Source organism: Apium graveolens, chromosome 9 (genome assembly GCF_009905375.1).
Source record: "Apium graveolens cultivar Ventura chromosome 9, ASM990537v1, whole genome shotgun sequence".
NCBI lineage: Eukaryota > Viridiplantae > Streptophyta > Magnoliopsida > Apiales > Apiaceae > Apium > Apium graveolens.
This window is the reverse complement of record NC_133655.1, coordinates 113111332-113127805: the sequence shown is the minus strand read 5'-3', so window position 1 is coordinate 113127805 and position 16474 is coordinate 113111332. Positions and strand designations below refer to the sequence as shown.

General features: G+C 32.9%; 1 protein-coding gene and 1 long non-coding RNA gene across 3 annotated transcripts; one reads left to right on the top strand and one right to left on the bottom strand.

The window, feature by feature from the left end:
- Positions 1 to 2832: 2832 nt before the first annotated feature.
- LOC141687417 (uncharacterized) lies at positions 2833 to 5556 on the bottom strand. Its single transcript, XR_012561010.1, has 2 exons — positions 4106 to 5556; positions 2833 to 3322 (listed from the first exon to the last, which is right to left on the bottom strand). It is a non-coding gene; the product is annotated as an uncharacterized LOC141687417 (long non-coding RNA).
- A 2164-nt stretch (positions 5557 to 7720) lies between these two features.
- On the top strand, positions 7721 to 16266 carry LOC141683896 (uncharacterized). Of its 2 annotated transcripts, XM_074488688.1 has the most exons (8): positions 7721 to 7896; positions 11120 to 11286; positions 11407 to 11524; positions 11628 to 11680; positions 12336 to 12373; positions 13573 to 13891; positions 14173 to 14465; positions 15086 to 16266. In XM_074488688.1, exons 1-8 carry the CDS (start codon positions 7884 to 7886, stop codon positions 15723 to 15725), a joined length of 1641 nt encoding a protein of 546 aa, XP_074344789.1. In that variant the 5' UTR covers positions 7721 to 7883; the 3' UTR covers positions 15726 to 16266. The 2 variants fall into 2 exon arrangements, with proteins under 2 accessions (XP_074344789.1, XP_074344788.1); XM_074488687.1 differs by having other exon boundaries at positions 11120 to 11524.
- Positions 16267 to 16474: the final 208 nt, after the last annotated feature.

Below are 16474 nucleotides of genomic sequence, written 5' to 3'. Positions count from 1 at the left end.
GTACTTTTGATCAATTATCAAATTTAATTACTTTTGTTGACGTGAATGCAATGACTAATATTTCTATAAGTATTTTGTAATTATTTTTTTGTAAAATACTATAATAGGAAAAAAATTGATAGCTAATACTTGAAAAAGTAAATTTATAATTTTTTCCCACATTATTGTTCAACCGTTTATCCGCTTTCATCATTAATTATAGTGTTCTCTCTATTTTTAAATACTAGAGTTTTTTGTCGGCGCTACGCGCGCTCAATAAATTTTAATTTTTTAAAAGTATACAATTATACTCAAATATTGAGGGAGATGTTGATATTTTCTTTGTGTTTCATGTTGTATTGTTTATTTTTTTTCAGTTGATCAATATTTTTTACGTGATTTTTTCAGTTTATAAAACATTTTTTTGCAGATATTTTATTTTACATATATTGCAAGAATATATTTAACACATTAAATATATGAACTTGAACTCAATATTACTCGGCGTCGCTTTACGACACCTCGCAATTTAAACTTTCAAAAAGTAAAAAGAAAATATAAATTGTCAACATAAGTTATTTTAGAATCTGTTAATTGAAAATTACAATGTTACAACTTAATGTATAAAATCTGCAAAATATAAAAATTAGAGTATTGGAACAGAAGTCAAATATTCTACTTAGAGAGAAATTTTATTCAAAAATCTATTTAATATTACTCGACGGTGTCTTAGGATGACAAATATAAAGTATACCCTCAATTCTCATGCACTTATTACTTCATCTCAATTCTCATGACACTAATTTCATCTCAAGTATCTCCCCTGATGCCATGATTACAATAATTGTTGCTATATTTTCACATGTCTTCACATTACTAATCACAGTCGGAAGCACCGATACTATAAATACCTGGTATGTATGAGAAGTTAATTCATAGTTGTAGAACTTATTTTTAGGAAAATGGAAAGCTTGAGGCATGTTTTAGGCATGTTCTTGATGCAATTTCCCTAAAACTAATTGTTGGAGGTTGATCCTTGATATGAGGACTTTGAGGTGAAGTTAGTATCTTGAAATGGGTTGTGTGGGTTTATCCCACATTGATAAGGTAAAGAAGGGTGGAGTGTTTTATATACTACCGTGTGCAAGAGTAGTATACAACTACTAGGGCATGTGGGTATGCATGGTGCTATTGGGTGCCTCGCACGCGCGCTGCCGCCGCCTCGCCACGCCACGTCACGACTCGACTCGGATTGAAGGGCGATTTGGGCGAATGTCTCGGCGTCTCGCGTACACGAGGCGACCTGGGCGAGGAATTTTACTGCTTGTTTAATTAAAATATTTACTGACTTATTATATTGTTTTAATATGAATATTGAATCTGTGTAACAGGGAATATCATTAATTTCTTATCAGAAATTATAAACTCTGATTTGTTGGAATAGCTGAGTCTGACATATCCTGACGCTGGTCAGGATTTGCTGAGACTGACAAATCCTGACGCCTTGTCAGGATTTGCCGAAGCTGATAAATCCTGATGTCTGGTCAGGATTTGCTGAGGCAAATACTGATGGGATGGATCAGAATTTGCTGGGATTAATACTAATGAGCTTACTGTTATGTTTCTAATTCTGAGAGATAATCTATTAAATGCATTAAGACAGAATATTTATTTTAATTCATGAAATATCTTCAGTTACCTTTTGTTTTGTATTATTTTAGAGAACCAAACATTTGGAATAAGATATATTGAGATCACAGACTTGTGAAAACCCTAGCTGCTACTTTCTCTCTCCTCCATACCATACAAATTATAGCATAGGTTTTCTGGGAAAACTAAGGTACGGGTCACTGTTGAGCATTATGTGACTGTGGACGCATTGCTCTGTGTTGTTGTATCCTGTAAGTGATATTGTTGCAACCCAACACAGCATAAATAGGGGTAATAATCTCTTCAAGAACAGTCTGTTCTTCTCGAAAGCTAGGCGCTGTTAGGACGAAAATACGCACTAATTTTACACGCAAGTATACGAGTTCGTAAGTAATATAGAATTCTTTCTAGTTCGTTCCCACAGAGACTGGTTTAGGGTAAGTTCAATTTATGCACTTATGCAACAATGATATGGCTATCGTTCAATGCTAAGACAAATAATAAGTTGGGTTTTGATTATAACTAAGAAATTATACTAACTAACATTAACTAAGAGAATTAAAAGTGATTGAATTAACTATATGAGACAAACATAGGATTCTAACCTTATTACTACTTCATTCAATAGCCTTTTGTTCTTAACCTTAGCATGTAATGGTGATGACACTAATCAGATAACACGAAACTAGTAAACGCCAACTTTCGTTGTACGAATACCCTACTACTAGACATCCACAAAAGAGATAGGAGCTGAATAGACATCAATTATGTTGAGACCCTATATGTCTATAGAATTTGACAACATAACGGTTAAATACGCAAGTTATCTATCGTGATTACATAGGGCAAGTAAGATGGTTAAAATTACCTACGAATAATGCCTAACAAATACATGAACCTATGCTAGCATGGCAAGTTCTAAACCCCTATATTCACTTTCGCTTCAATAGAGATTAACACGCTATCTTTTAAGTTCGCACGCTTATAAGACGAATAAGCACAACCAATACTAGGAAATCATACAATCACCACATAATAAGATATCGCAACATATTAAATATTAAAATTCTTAAGTAAATCCGCTAGAACCCCGCGATAATGATTAGTTCATAACCGAACTCATCATCACTGTGGGTTTCGATGAAAGCATGGTATAATAAACTAAGCCTTTATAAAACCGAATAATAAACAAGAGTACGATCACAAGAGTATAATGTTCAACCAATAAGAAAACTAGCATCCAAGATTACAACTTAAACAAAGAATCATAAGAATAAACTAGATCCTCTTCGCCTTCATTGAATTGTGCTATACGGTCTTCTTACGTCTTCTCCCTGCTCCTTGTTGTGTATCTCCTGTGTATCACGTACTTTAAAACGTCTTATTTAGGCTTTATATAGGCCGTAGAATCATCATGGGCCTCCAACAGTCAAAATCATACAAGAATCAGGAAACTGTAGAATCGACCTAGGGCGGACGAGCGCTATCCCAGTGCGGGCGCGCTGTACTTCTGTCCAACCGGCGCAGCCGTGCGCTAACACAGCGCGGGCGCGCTAAGCTTCTGGAAAAAAATATGACTTCTGTTTTATTGCCTGGTTTTTTATGGCGATCAACAAGCAATCATCCAAGGCACCTTCCTAACACCAATTTAGCACCAAAACAATGCTAAATCTCCTCCTTCTTTCATTATGACCTGAAATGCAAAACACATCAAAACACCAATTCGAGCATTTATAAAGAGTTCTAAGTGGATATAAATGCCACTTAACAGGTGCCTCAACTGTTCATAGTTCTTTCAGATTACATATTTGATAAAGTTTCTGTTAGAGCTAAGTGTTCTATTCTTTCTTTGTCAATTCAGTTACTAATCATATGTTGTTTCTTCCTTCGTGTTTCATTTTTTTATTTGGTTTATTGCATGTTCTTGCTTAAATCATGATTATATAACTGTCTATTTGTTGCGCGTAGTGTTAATTTCACCCAACACTTATAACATCATATTATTAACATTTGGTTATAAAATAAAATTTGGGTATAAACAAACTCACAAACAGAATAAAACATGTGTTAGTCGTATGAAGTACAAAACTATTTTTAGTTCAACTGACATGCACAAAGAATCATTTTTTACCAGATTTGGATACCTTCAAAAATGTCTTATGAAGTTAAAATTTGGACTCAGTAGTTGTGGTCGGATCCATTGAGTACTAAACACAAGAATTAATGCAGATCCTTAGTCATTGGATATAATATCTTTATTTACAACTCTCAGTTGTCATGAACTTAAGGCTAAGGGTTGGGAAATTGAATTTCAACTTCTGTTTATCAGAATTGGTTTTAAAATATTTATGATTGGTTCAACTGATAATTAATGCTTTTGTATATGTATTAAATATTTAGATCCAATCTTATTAAGCTGGATTTAATTCTTATATATGACCTAATATTGGAAAGAGAATCAAATAAAGAAACTCACCATCAGTGAAAAGATAGTTTTAACCTACGTCCATCATCTGCAATTTGATTCCTTGAGCCACAACAATGAGAAGATCTCGAGGTAAGGTCCAATAATGAGGAAGAATCAGCCTTATTTGTGCCAAATTAATTAGTAAACTTCTGTAACTCAGATCAAATGCTCCAATCAAGTCAATAGCTTCTCTAAAAGATTTGGTGTGAACATTATTTTTATCAAAAGCTTTAGAACTAACATTAACACAATCACATTATCCAATAGTAGATAACTTGCAAACCTCAAAGAGCGAAAGATGGCAGTTTAAATACAAAACCTATCGTTTAGGCTCGAGATCAATACGTAAATTCAAAGTTTGTAAATGGAACATATGTAGAGTTAATATACGAGAAGAAATCAGAACTCAAAAATCATATTATTAAGGCCAGGCTATAAACAGGTTTACACCTAAGTTTTTGCTTCCATTGAAAATTTTGTTTAGGACCGTATATACATAAATTGTTGGTTCAACGACCCTTAAAATCAGCCGCGGTTGTCCGTGATGCACCAGTGATGCTTATAGGTATAGAAACACATGCTAAGTGCAATACAAGAGACATAGAGATGATGTCCGTTCACATGAAATCATTGTTCACAAAATGTACTCATCTAGAGGGATAACAGTCAAGTATAATATAAATTTGTATGGGAACACTGTTCTCTATAATGATGTCATGAGATTATTTTTTATCTCCTTCTATACCATCTCCAGACCTTTATATTTTAATAAGATGTATACCAGTAGGTTAGTACGGAGAGTACATATGTTATTATTTCAAGTCATAAAAATAATAGGCATAAAGTAAGGGATAAAATGGAGACGAAGGCTACAACTTATACCATTCTAAAATAAAAATATATAGTAAAACTCACCGAATGAGGACTTTGTTTTCACTGAATTCTTTTCATGTTGATTAAAAAAATACAATAATAGTGTACATTCAGAGAGGTATTTCACATTCTTTACCATGCTTCTTCTCTCCTTTATCGTGGTGCTTGACAAACTATCTTCATTGTGATTGCATAATCAGAAAACAAACTGCAAATCTACAATAAATATGTACGCAACAAAGATAGATGTAAACACACACATGTGGACAAATATATATTTGCAGGAATTTTAAACAAAGAGTATACACCTTAATATTAACGTAGATATTATAAAGAGAAAGAGCAGATTGACAAACCTTAAGAAACGAAGAAAATAAAACCAGATCATCTAATATCATTCAAAATGAATAAGTTTTTAACATATAAATAGTGTATCTGGTAAATATAAATTTAAGAATCAAAGCTACAAAGTTACAATACATAGAGAATCAATATGAGAAAAAAGATAATAAAAATAAATCGTCTCATCCAAGGATCATAGAAAAGATAATAAAAATAATCCTTACAAATTGAAACGTCGGAGATAACCGTAATCTTGACAGGAAAGCTCTATTAACATCCACTTTCATTGACCTTTAATGAATCAACGCACGAAAATTGTCAAATATTGATTTGAAAAATATAACAAACACATATTAAATATGCATATAAAATGTACAAACATATATTACTAAATTGCATGAAGGGGAAGAAAAACAAAAACAAATAAAGAAAAATGAGATGTTTGAGATTTAAAATCAAACAGTTGGTGTACATACCTTGATTTGTGATTTTATAACCACTTTTAAAGAATTAATCAACTCATTGTCGTCTTCTGCCTAAACCAAAACTTATATAGGTAAAGAATAATAGTGCATACATATTATATCTATACAAACAACAATACAAAAATTATACAAGGGAAGAAGTGAAGAGAAGAATAAAAAGAAAAACCGAAAAAAGAAGAAATATGATTTACTAACCTGTTTGTTCGTTGTGTTGCATTAAAAAATGAAATCCAATTTAAATCTGCATGTAACCTGCAAAAAGAAAGAAAGAAAATGAGATTCCGAGATTTGAAATTTGAGAGAAAAAGAATAATTGACGTGTATATATCAATCTAATTTAACCGAATCTACAAATCAAGCGAGATATGAGTTAGTGATAGTTTCTATAGATAAATAATTTGAAATTCAAAATTAAAAAATATAACAAATAAAGGAGTATGAATAATGAGGGATTTGAGAAAATCATGGCAAGATCTTGATCAATAGATTCAAATTTGAATTTTAAAAAACATCTAACTTGATTAGTAAATGGGTCAAAATTAACTTTATTGGATAATCTACAGATCTAGTAAAATATATAGGAATTGGGTCATGGGTAAATATAAGGTAAATATATTTACCCATTGGGTAAATTAAGGAGTAGTCATTAGATATTCTAGATTTGATGCGTGAATTTTTTACAAATATTTTTTTAAAAATTACCACATAAATATTGTTTTTAATAAAAATATCAATTTTAATAATTTTAATTTCCCACTAGGAGTTTGTCGGGAAAGACTCACATTCACGCATTATTTTTTTTATGGTAGGGAACCCGTAGCCGCTACCCTTCGGGTGCGTACTGGGTAAACCCCACGGGCTCACGCAATAGCCTGCAAATCACGTGAACCAAGATAAACCGCACTTAAGCGACAAGCTCTGGTTCAGGAGGCATAATCATAAATTCTCCTCCCGTGGATTCGAACCTGTGACTAAGAGAATAATTATTTAACCAACTGAGCCAACCCTTGCGAGCTATTTTTTATCGTAGGGAACCCACAACCGTTACCCTTTGGTAAAACCCACGGGCTCAAGCAATAGACTGCAAATCACGTGAACCAAGATAATACGCACTTAAGCGACAAACTCTGGTTCAGGAGGCATAATCATAAATTCTCCTCCCGTGAGATTCGAACATGTGACCAAGAGGATAATTATCCTCTCTTTAACCAACTGAGCCAACCCTTGAGTGACTATTTGTTATTGATGATATTTTTTTAAACATACAAGAGGCTAATAAAAATTGAGTAATGTTTGATAAACCAAAACATGTATCAAAATGGTTACAAATGACCTAACAATACAAAAGTCAAAATTTAATTCGTAAACGCATATTAATACACGCAGGGTCCCATATAATATGAGAAAAATTACCGTTTATAAAATATTTGGGACAATTTTTCGCATCAATATCTGAGGTAAATATTTTGGATTACTTAACTTTACTTTTGACACCTCTTTTTTGTGTCCCCGGACAAACGGTAGAAAATCAGGCTGCTTTTAGGGATGGGGTACTGGGGTCGGGGGCCCGTTCCCCGATCACCGAATTTAATACATATCTTCGAACTCGTCCCACGAGAATTCTTTTTCTTCTTGATTCTCATATTATACGAGAGCTTTTTAATTAAGAAAATAAAATAAAATATTATGTATTATATTTTTTAATAAATAAATTATAAATTATTAAAATAATAATTAATTCATTAAATATATAAATATTTTATTTATATGTCGGGGATTGGGATGGGGAGATATTACAAAAATTTCCCAAATTGGGAATTTGAACGAGACGGGATTGGGCCGGGCCGGGCTGGGGCGGATGGATACCCATCCTTGCTGCTTTATTACCCTCTGTTAATCCGAACGTAAATTTAAATCATAAAAGAAAGAAAAAACACTTAAATAATCTAAACACAAAAGCAGTCGCCGCGAAATCGTTATCTAAACTTGCTGCTACCTCCCTCTCTTCCATCGCAGGCAGCAATAACAACATATATATATATATATATATCGGGGGATGATTCAGTGAACATACGATTGACTTCTCCATGCCTTTATTAGGTCAACTTCTACCCCACTCTTTCTTACTAATGCTGTTTATTTTATCTTCTTTATGCTTTTTTTTATTTGTTATTCTTTTACCTCTTCAATTTGTGTTGTTTGCACTTGTTGCTTTACATTTATACTGCTCCTTCTAAACTACTTATGTTTTCTTTGGGTTTGGGAGAATGAAATGGAATAAGATGCAATGAAAAATTAAATTAACTTATACATTGCTAAGTATTTGTTTGGTTGATATATGAATATACCTATGTATTTCAAAATATTCATTAGCAGACCTGTTTTGGTTGACAAAACAAAAGTAAAATACAACTTCCTTGGAAGTGTGAATACTCACATAATAAGTTACTAAACAATTTTTATCAATGTATTTGAATTCCATGTAACTAGATATTCCAATACCAAGTTAATTCCTATGATTAACTAAGCAAGCACCAAGTAAGTGTGTTAACATGAAATGAGAGCTAGATGTGGTATCTAAATTACAAGTTGATATGACCAAAGAGATCGATATCATCATTATTGAATATTTTGATTTCTTGTCCAAGAAAACATGTTGGTAACTCCAATTTCATCTATATATCTTCATCACTTCAATATAGGTTACTTCCAAAAATACTGCTAATTGCATTCAAGTTCAATGTATTAAGTTCTCTTTGAACCATCGGTTCTTAATTTTTATAAACTTGTTTTCCAAAGGCTTTAAAAATGATGAAGAGAAAGTGACCGAAAGATCAATATATATTTATTTTTTTTATCAGGAAAGAAAGTGGAAATTAAATAGAGTTTTTATATAATTTGTATATATTTACTATTCAGAAAATAATATATGTACTACTTATGCAGGCTCTCTTTATGCAGTTAATTATTAAGTATTTTCAGCGGCCAACCCACAAACTTATCTTTCTATTGCTTTCTTCTATATACATTCTCTAAATTCTTCTCATGCATGAATTGATGTAATTCTTTTGATGAACAAAACAATACTTTTACTGTTGAATAATTACATGTTTGGCTAGTGATTTTGACAACAGAGAAAGACAAAAAAGTACTTTGAAGTTACATTTGGTAACTGAAGTATTGGTTTTCAATATGAGTCAAACTTACTCTAAGTCAAATATTGATTTTGTCCGAGTCAAACTACAAACTGAAAATAAGTAATTTTGTTGTCCAATTCAAATTTCGAACTACAAAACTAAAATAAGCAACTAATAATAACAAGAAGAAGAACAGTAGATGATGCAAGTTACTTTGACTCTAAATAATTGGTGAAATAAAGTTATTATTTTTTTGCTATTTTACTATCTAATATCTCTTCTCACATGTTTCATTTCGTCTCGCATCACAAAGAAACAAGTGGGACAGTTTGTTCAGAATACATGTTTAAGAGCAATTCCAACATCTTAGTTCATTCCCTAAATTTAATATAAAAAAATTGGATCTTCGCAAATTAGGACATGAATAACCATTCTCAACTCCAAGAACATTCTTTATGTTATAGTTTATTATTAAAAAATACATTTATAACAATAAGTGAACTGAAGAGAGAGAAGGTGCTTGTTTTTAATTAATTATTATAAAACATAAGTTAGAAGAGGAGAGAGGTTACTTATAAATAAGTAATGGAAAAAAGATCCTTGTGATATGAGGAATCATTAGAATATTGTTGGAGTGGTTTTTTTGCCTGTCTTCCTTTAATTTTAGCGTAAAGGTACAAATAACTAAGCTATTGGAGTTGCTCCAAGTCTCACTATCAAATGCACAATCGAATCATGATATTTTGAAGGCATGTGGTGGGCTTTGTAAATTATCCTAGTTGGTTGAGTTTGAGCCTGTGGATATTGGACTTGACCTGCATTTTTAATTTGGGATTTGATCTAGGTGTCTGAATTCTATGTTACTCGGACTTGGATAGAAGTGTCCGACATGGACATGTGTCCAAGTATCGGACTCGGCAACTTTTTGAAAATTATACATGTTTTTGGCTTAAAATAAGTGTCGAAGTCCGAGTGTTCATGTTCGAGTGTCGAGTGTCCGACACGGGTAATCGAAGGTAAATTGAAGAGTCCGAGTAACATTGCTGTTTGATACTATGACATCCTCGTGTATGTTACTCCTGCAAGGTGTGCTTGATATTTGGATAAAATTTATATTGTAGTAGAACCTTTATTTAAATAAAACTGGTTTTTTAATGATATGCATCCATACATATAGGGTGTGTTCTGGGAGGTCCCTCGCCCCTCAGAATCTGAGGTTTTGTGGCTTGAAATTGACATATTAACATATATTCTGGTGTAGTAGTCGGTGTTCGTTATCCTTGTGCATAATTTAATTTAATTCTTTTTTCTTTGACAATGTATACCATGGTAGGCACATGTTACTCTTTTTTATTACCTATCAACATTTTAGTTGCTACTGTTTTTCATGTATTCTTAGTCATTATCTCAGTGTTTTGACACATTAGCCAATTTACTTTTAACATGATAATTTTTGTTTAATTTGTTTGCATAAATAAAACTTATAATAAAACTTAAATATCTCCAGATTGGTTGCATTTGAACAATTTGAGCCACTTGCTATACAGAATATTATAGTCAGTTACTTTAACATAATAAAATTTTGTTTATTTAATTAGATAGTTAACTAGGTTAAGATTTTAAATATTAATTTGATTATGAAATTTAGATCCGTCTTGTTTTAACACATTGGTCCACCAAAGCATACTTATATATATGTATATGTTGTATTGTTAAAACAAATAATGCTTCATCTAACTGCATCTGGCCAATGAGACTCACAAAGCAAGTCCAATTCAATAGACTATTTTTCATGCTCTTAACTTGAAATTTAAGGAATGGAAGCAAAATGAGTGCTCCAACAATCTATTAGCGGTTCCTTAAATCAGTAAGAGGCTAGAAGCTTCCACTCATTACTTATTTTTAAGTAACATCCCCCTCTTTTTAAGGACCTCCTAATCTATATTTTATAAAAATTATACAATCACCATCTCTTTCTCTCTCTTGTATGTTGCACTTTTATTGATAGAATGCATCTTTAATAATAAAATACTAGATAAGGAATGAGTATAAGGAGTATCGTTGGAGACCAAACTACTTATCTATGTCCTAGGTTGCTGAGATCCAATTATTTTTATTATATTTAAGGAATAAGTTAGGAGACTGTTGGACTTGCTCTTGACCTTGTTAATGTACTTGGAGTGCAGAGCTTACTTCTTCTCAGCATTCCTTCCAACATCATTGCACTTCATTTGCGTCCCAGAAGTTGTATCATTCCAATGACAGGGGATTGTCATTCTTGTGGAGATCTTTCAAGATCCCCATGAAACAAAGAGAGTTTGGTGTCGTTCAGTTTAAGATGCAATGTGACAGGGTACTGATTAATGCAGTTGCTACTCTTGAACCAAAAATTATAACTGAGAACAATGCACATGATGCATACCATAGATTACATGTTGATACTGATTCAAAAACTCCCCAACGGACTGAGCAGCAATCTCCAAATGATGACTTAGCTGAGTTGGATGATAGAGAGAAGCTGAGAAGGAAGAGAATCTCTAAAGCAAATAAAGGGAACACACCTTGGAATAAAGGCAGGAAGCATACTCCAGGTAGATAACAGCGTCCATAAACTTGTCAATAAAATGAGAATGGATGAGAACCATTGTACTTGTTATGGCATTTTTTAATTACCTAAATTTGTTATATATGCAGAAACCCGACAAAGGATCAGAGAGAAGACAAGGCTTGCCATGCAGGATCCTAAGGTGATGTCATGTAAGAATTAAGTTGCACAATAACTATAAATAATTTGGAAAATTTTAGAAAAAATTCCAAAGTAACCAGCAGCACGATGTACCATTTTTTTGATTTAATAGTTAATGAGATGGCATTAATGTTAGATTGTTTCTTTCCATTTGAATGACAAATTTGAATGACAAATTATATATTCACAAAAGCTGTTGATATAATTACTCTACAGTAGTTTCTGCTCTTGCTCTATGATCATGTACTCTATTGGCTGAAAATATGTACCATCTTGTCATGTGTCTGACCAGTTTTTAAACTTAAAAATATGTCTCGTCTAAATTAGTTAGAACTATTCTGAATAACACACATCTTGAGTGTCTGAACTCTGAAGTGTGGTGTCTTGAAGAACAAGTTTGTTTTTGACAAAAGGAATTACTTACTGCATAATGCCACACTTGGTAACTAAGAGGTGTACTTACTATCTGACAAACAGACATCGTAATGAAAAGGAAAAACCTTATAGCCTCTGTCAGGTCACATCACAATTAAGCTATTGTTTTCTCTTTGATTGACCACACATGCTATTGGAGAATTTGCAGGAACATCCTTATTCTTCGAATTTGGAATACATATTATATTGTAATTTTCAATTAACATGCTGTTGTCACGCAGGTGAGGATGAAGTTAATTAATCTAGGACATTCTCAAAGGTGGGATCTTGTTTTCATTGTGTATTCTTAGAGTCCTATTTTACCACTTCTCTTCATTGTGTATTCTTAGTGAAAGAGACTTCTAGATTACTAAATACCGGAAGACTATATAGACCAAATTAATATATATTCCATTGGACCCACTTTTGATATTGTGAAACATCGAAAATTGAGTAAAATGGACTCTGCATCCCCCAACTTATGGCTATTTTCATTTCAGTAGACATTATAATTAGAGTCACCTCGCATCCCCCAATTTTATAATACAGGTCAAAGTGCATACCTGTAAAGATTATCCATCCAATTCCACTGTTGACGTTAACTTTTAAAAATGGCAAAGTAGGTATAATTTTTTTTAACTATGACTTCTTCATGTGCTCCTTATGTTTCTCTTAACCTCTGATTCACATTTACTTTTTCAATTTATTAGTATCTCCATATTTCATTTTGCTCTGCGACATTTTCTAGTTTTTCTTTTTCTGATTCATTAAAACTCTAACATCAAATCAGAAAGGTTCGAAATTTTGGCCATTTGGCCTCAATCTTTCCACTTCCTTTTTTAAAGATAAAAGTTTGCAGTTGGCCTTCATCTTAAATTTAAAAAAAAATACAATCTAAAGATGCAAAAACCTAATCCAGTTTATGCCAAACTTTATAGACTACGAATATGATAGTTGATTTAAATCATCGTCTCTTTTGGACACCTTTATATACATAAACAAAATATTACCGAGAATTGGGTTTCTCTATCTTAAACTTCGTTGATTTGTTCTTGTTCTTAGTTTTTACGTTACGTTGCTTTGATTGCTTATATGGCTACAACAAATTTCATTAATTTTATTTAACTTGTGAATATGTCAGATCTCTAAAATATCCCTTAAATCTAATGATGTTAGTGACTATTTGACAGAAAATATGTCGGGGTTTGCAATTTGACTCTGGTTTTGAAAGTGAGAGATATAAAGTGATTTTGATAAAAGTTAGTTAAACTAAAATGAAATTGACGATAAAAAGGGGATGCATAGTGCATTTTACTCTTAAAAATGTAATTCTATGGACTTTCATTGTTTCCTTCCTCACCTTCTACCTACGCTTGCCGTTTAAAGACTTTTTTTTTGATAGACATACATCAACAAATTTTGTTTTTAGCTTATAGCAAATTTCATGTAATTTCTATTTACACTTTATTTGTTGTGCAGCGAAGAAACAAGGATAAAAATAGGGGTTGGGGTGCGAATTGGGTGGAATAAACGTCGTGAGAAGCTGACTCTGCAGGAAACATGTCACTTTGATTGGCAAAACTTGATAGCTGAGGCCTCCAGAAGGGGTTTAACTGGTGAGGAAGAACTACAATGGGACTCCTATGAGATCTTGGATGAACAACTTGAGCGGAAATGGTTAGAAAGTGTTCAAGAAAGGAAGAGAGCTCCCCGGCCCAAAGGTGGAAAGAGAGCACCCAAATCGGCAGAGCAGAAAAAAAGAATCTCTGAGGCAATTGCTGCTAAATGGGCTGATCCAGTAAGAATTTGTATTAATAGAACTTACTTATGATGTTTAAATATTCTGTTCCGCTGTCAAAATACTTAATTCCTAGAGTTCATGAAATTATGTATCTACTGTTTTACACTTTTTAACTATAGATGTGTTACTTTTGACCTAAAAGACTTGGGAGATTTAGAGCAATATTAGAGTTATCTTTTCCACTCTGCAACTAGACAGTAGTCATGACTCTGCCAGTTGGGGTAATACTTTTTTTATGTATGGATTTTTTTTTATTGAAGTAGTTCTTGTGTCATTAGGCTTACCGTGATCGCGTATACTCTGGTCTATCCAAATATCATGGCACCCCTATTGGTGCTGACAATCCTAGGAGAAGACCAAAAAGAACAAGCACAAGCATACCAAAAAAGACGAACAATGTAACAGTTAACCCTGCAGGTAATACAAGAAAAAGCCCATCTCGACAAACAAGAATGAAAAAAAGTAATGCGCCAATCTACAAAGATCCTCAAGCAAGTTCAAAGTTGCAGATGATAAAAAATATCAGAGCTGATAGAGAAAATAAAAAGGGCGAAGCTATGACAAGAGCCAAGTAAGTACCCTTCCTTTCGGAAATTTGTGCACTGTTAGTTTTCTATAATATTGAGCTAGAGGAAGACGTATATGAATAAAGAGATATGTAATTTGGCTATAAATTTACTATAAAACCGATTAAATTTAATTTGCATATGATGATAGAAAATCCTATTAAGCTTATTTCCTTGATCTTACCCGGCTATGAATGGATTTTTTGCTATGATGGCAAGTTTGATAGCAACTAAATAGATCGATAAGCTTCATTTTTGGGAAATGAATGATTTTTATTTCGAATGATAATGTGCTGCACAGTAGATCAACTCATTTGTTACGTCTATATCAAATTACTGCTTTGGTTGCAGTTATTACTTCTCTACGTAATTTCCTCTTCTCCCCTGAATGGTTTTCCTTTTTCTCTTTTTTACACCTACCTTTTCTGTTAATCAACCTGGAGGTGTTATTTGGAGGAGAGAATGCTATCGAGTATCTTGTCTTTTTCCTACATTTTGACCTTGATGTTTTTTTTTTTTTTTAAATTCTTAAATAATTATTACCAAAATGGCTATGAATCCTATAATTTCCCAACCCGGACCTTTATTTTTTTGTCTCTAGAACTTAAGTGATGTTATTATGCAGGTTGTTAATTGCTGAAGCAGAGAATGCGGCAACAGCCCTAGAGTTAGCTGCAACCAAGAGCCCCCTTGCTCAAGCTTCCCTCATCGAAACTAGAAAGCTCATAGCTGAGGCAATACAGTCCATTGAATCAATAGAGGGTGGTTTTGCTGATAATGAGCCAGACAATCCTTCAAGTCTTAACAATGTTGAGAAGGAGATTGACATTAAATCTGAGGATCAGATAGAAATAAATGGATCCAGAGCCTTTTCGTCAAATTTTGATGACATTCCAGACTCTGAGTTCAATCTGCAGCAATTACTGAACCACGAGGATGAAATTCTACCTAGCAGCTCCTATAATGTAGATTTTATGAATGATGCCGATTACTTGAAGGGGTTGCTTAACAATGGTACTGATTTGTCTAAGTTGGAACCACTTGACAATCCCTCCAGCTTGACCCATCAATTGGATCACTTGACACCCAATGGTAGCAGCTTCAAAGATGGAAACCTAATACCAAATGGAGCAAAGTCTGAGTTAAGCAAAATAGAAGGATCTCCTAAATTAAAAAATTCATGCAAAGAGAAGCCACCTAAATCAACTAATACAATCAAGAAGTGGGTTCGAGGAAAGTTGGTCGAAGTGACGGAAGAAGATTAGAGAAAATAAACCTATTTGTACCCTGGCAGGCAGGTTTTAGTCTCATTCACCCTGGCAAATTAAGGCATCTGAAGCTACGGTGTACATGTTATAATCCGCCAACACTCACCAAAGTAGTTTTCAGATTGTTAGTTTAAACACGTCGACCTGATGTGTGCAGTAGTATCATATATAATTGGGCATATCGTAGCAGAATGGCTAATTGTTGGTTGAGGACTGCTACATGGTTTGATATCTGTTCAATGTTGTTGTCAAAGTGCTGAAATCACATTCGCGTTGGAAGAAAGCAACTTGACAGTCGAATTAAATATAGAGGTTGGTTAACTGTCCGTTGATGACTGCTACCCGTATAATATTTGGCCAATATTGTTGTCTATCTGCTTGTGTGGCATTTTTGCTGATGATATTGAGATTGGACAAGTTCCGGGTCTTGTCCATTACTAGAGTAAAGATTGGATCGTAGTAAGATAGAGATTGTCAAGTGATAGTGTAATCAACTTATTTGTTTGTCTTATATAATTTGAATGTTTAGTTGGCAAAATTTAATTGGATATATAGCTTAAATATGAAAAGGGACCAAATGCTAGTTAAATAATTTATTTCATTATTTGGCCGTGAGAATTGAATTATATTTAGTTCAGTTGTTTGTAATGTAGATTAATCAAGTATAGAAATAGTTTTATTGTACATTAGTCAAGTATTAGAATGTAGAAATAGTTGTTAAGAATAATTTTTTAAATTTTTTAGAA

Bases quoted from the DNA above. Each gene is read 5' to 3' on its own strand.
- LOC141683896 (XM_074488687.1), top strand. The intron at 12,374-13,572 runs GTGGGATCTTGT...TTTGTTGTGCAG, and splicing joins AATCTAGGACATTCTCAAAG to CGAAGAAACAAGGATAAAAA. The intron at 13,892-14,172 runs GTAAGAATTTGT...TTGTGTCATTAG, and splicing joins CTGCTAAATGGGCTGATCCA to GCTTACCGTGATCGCGTATA.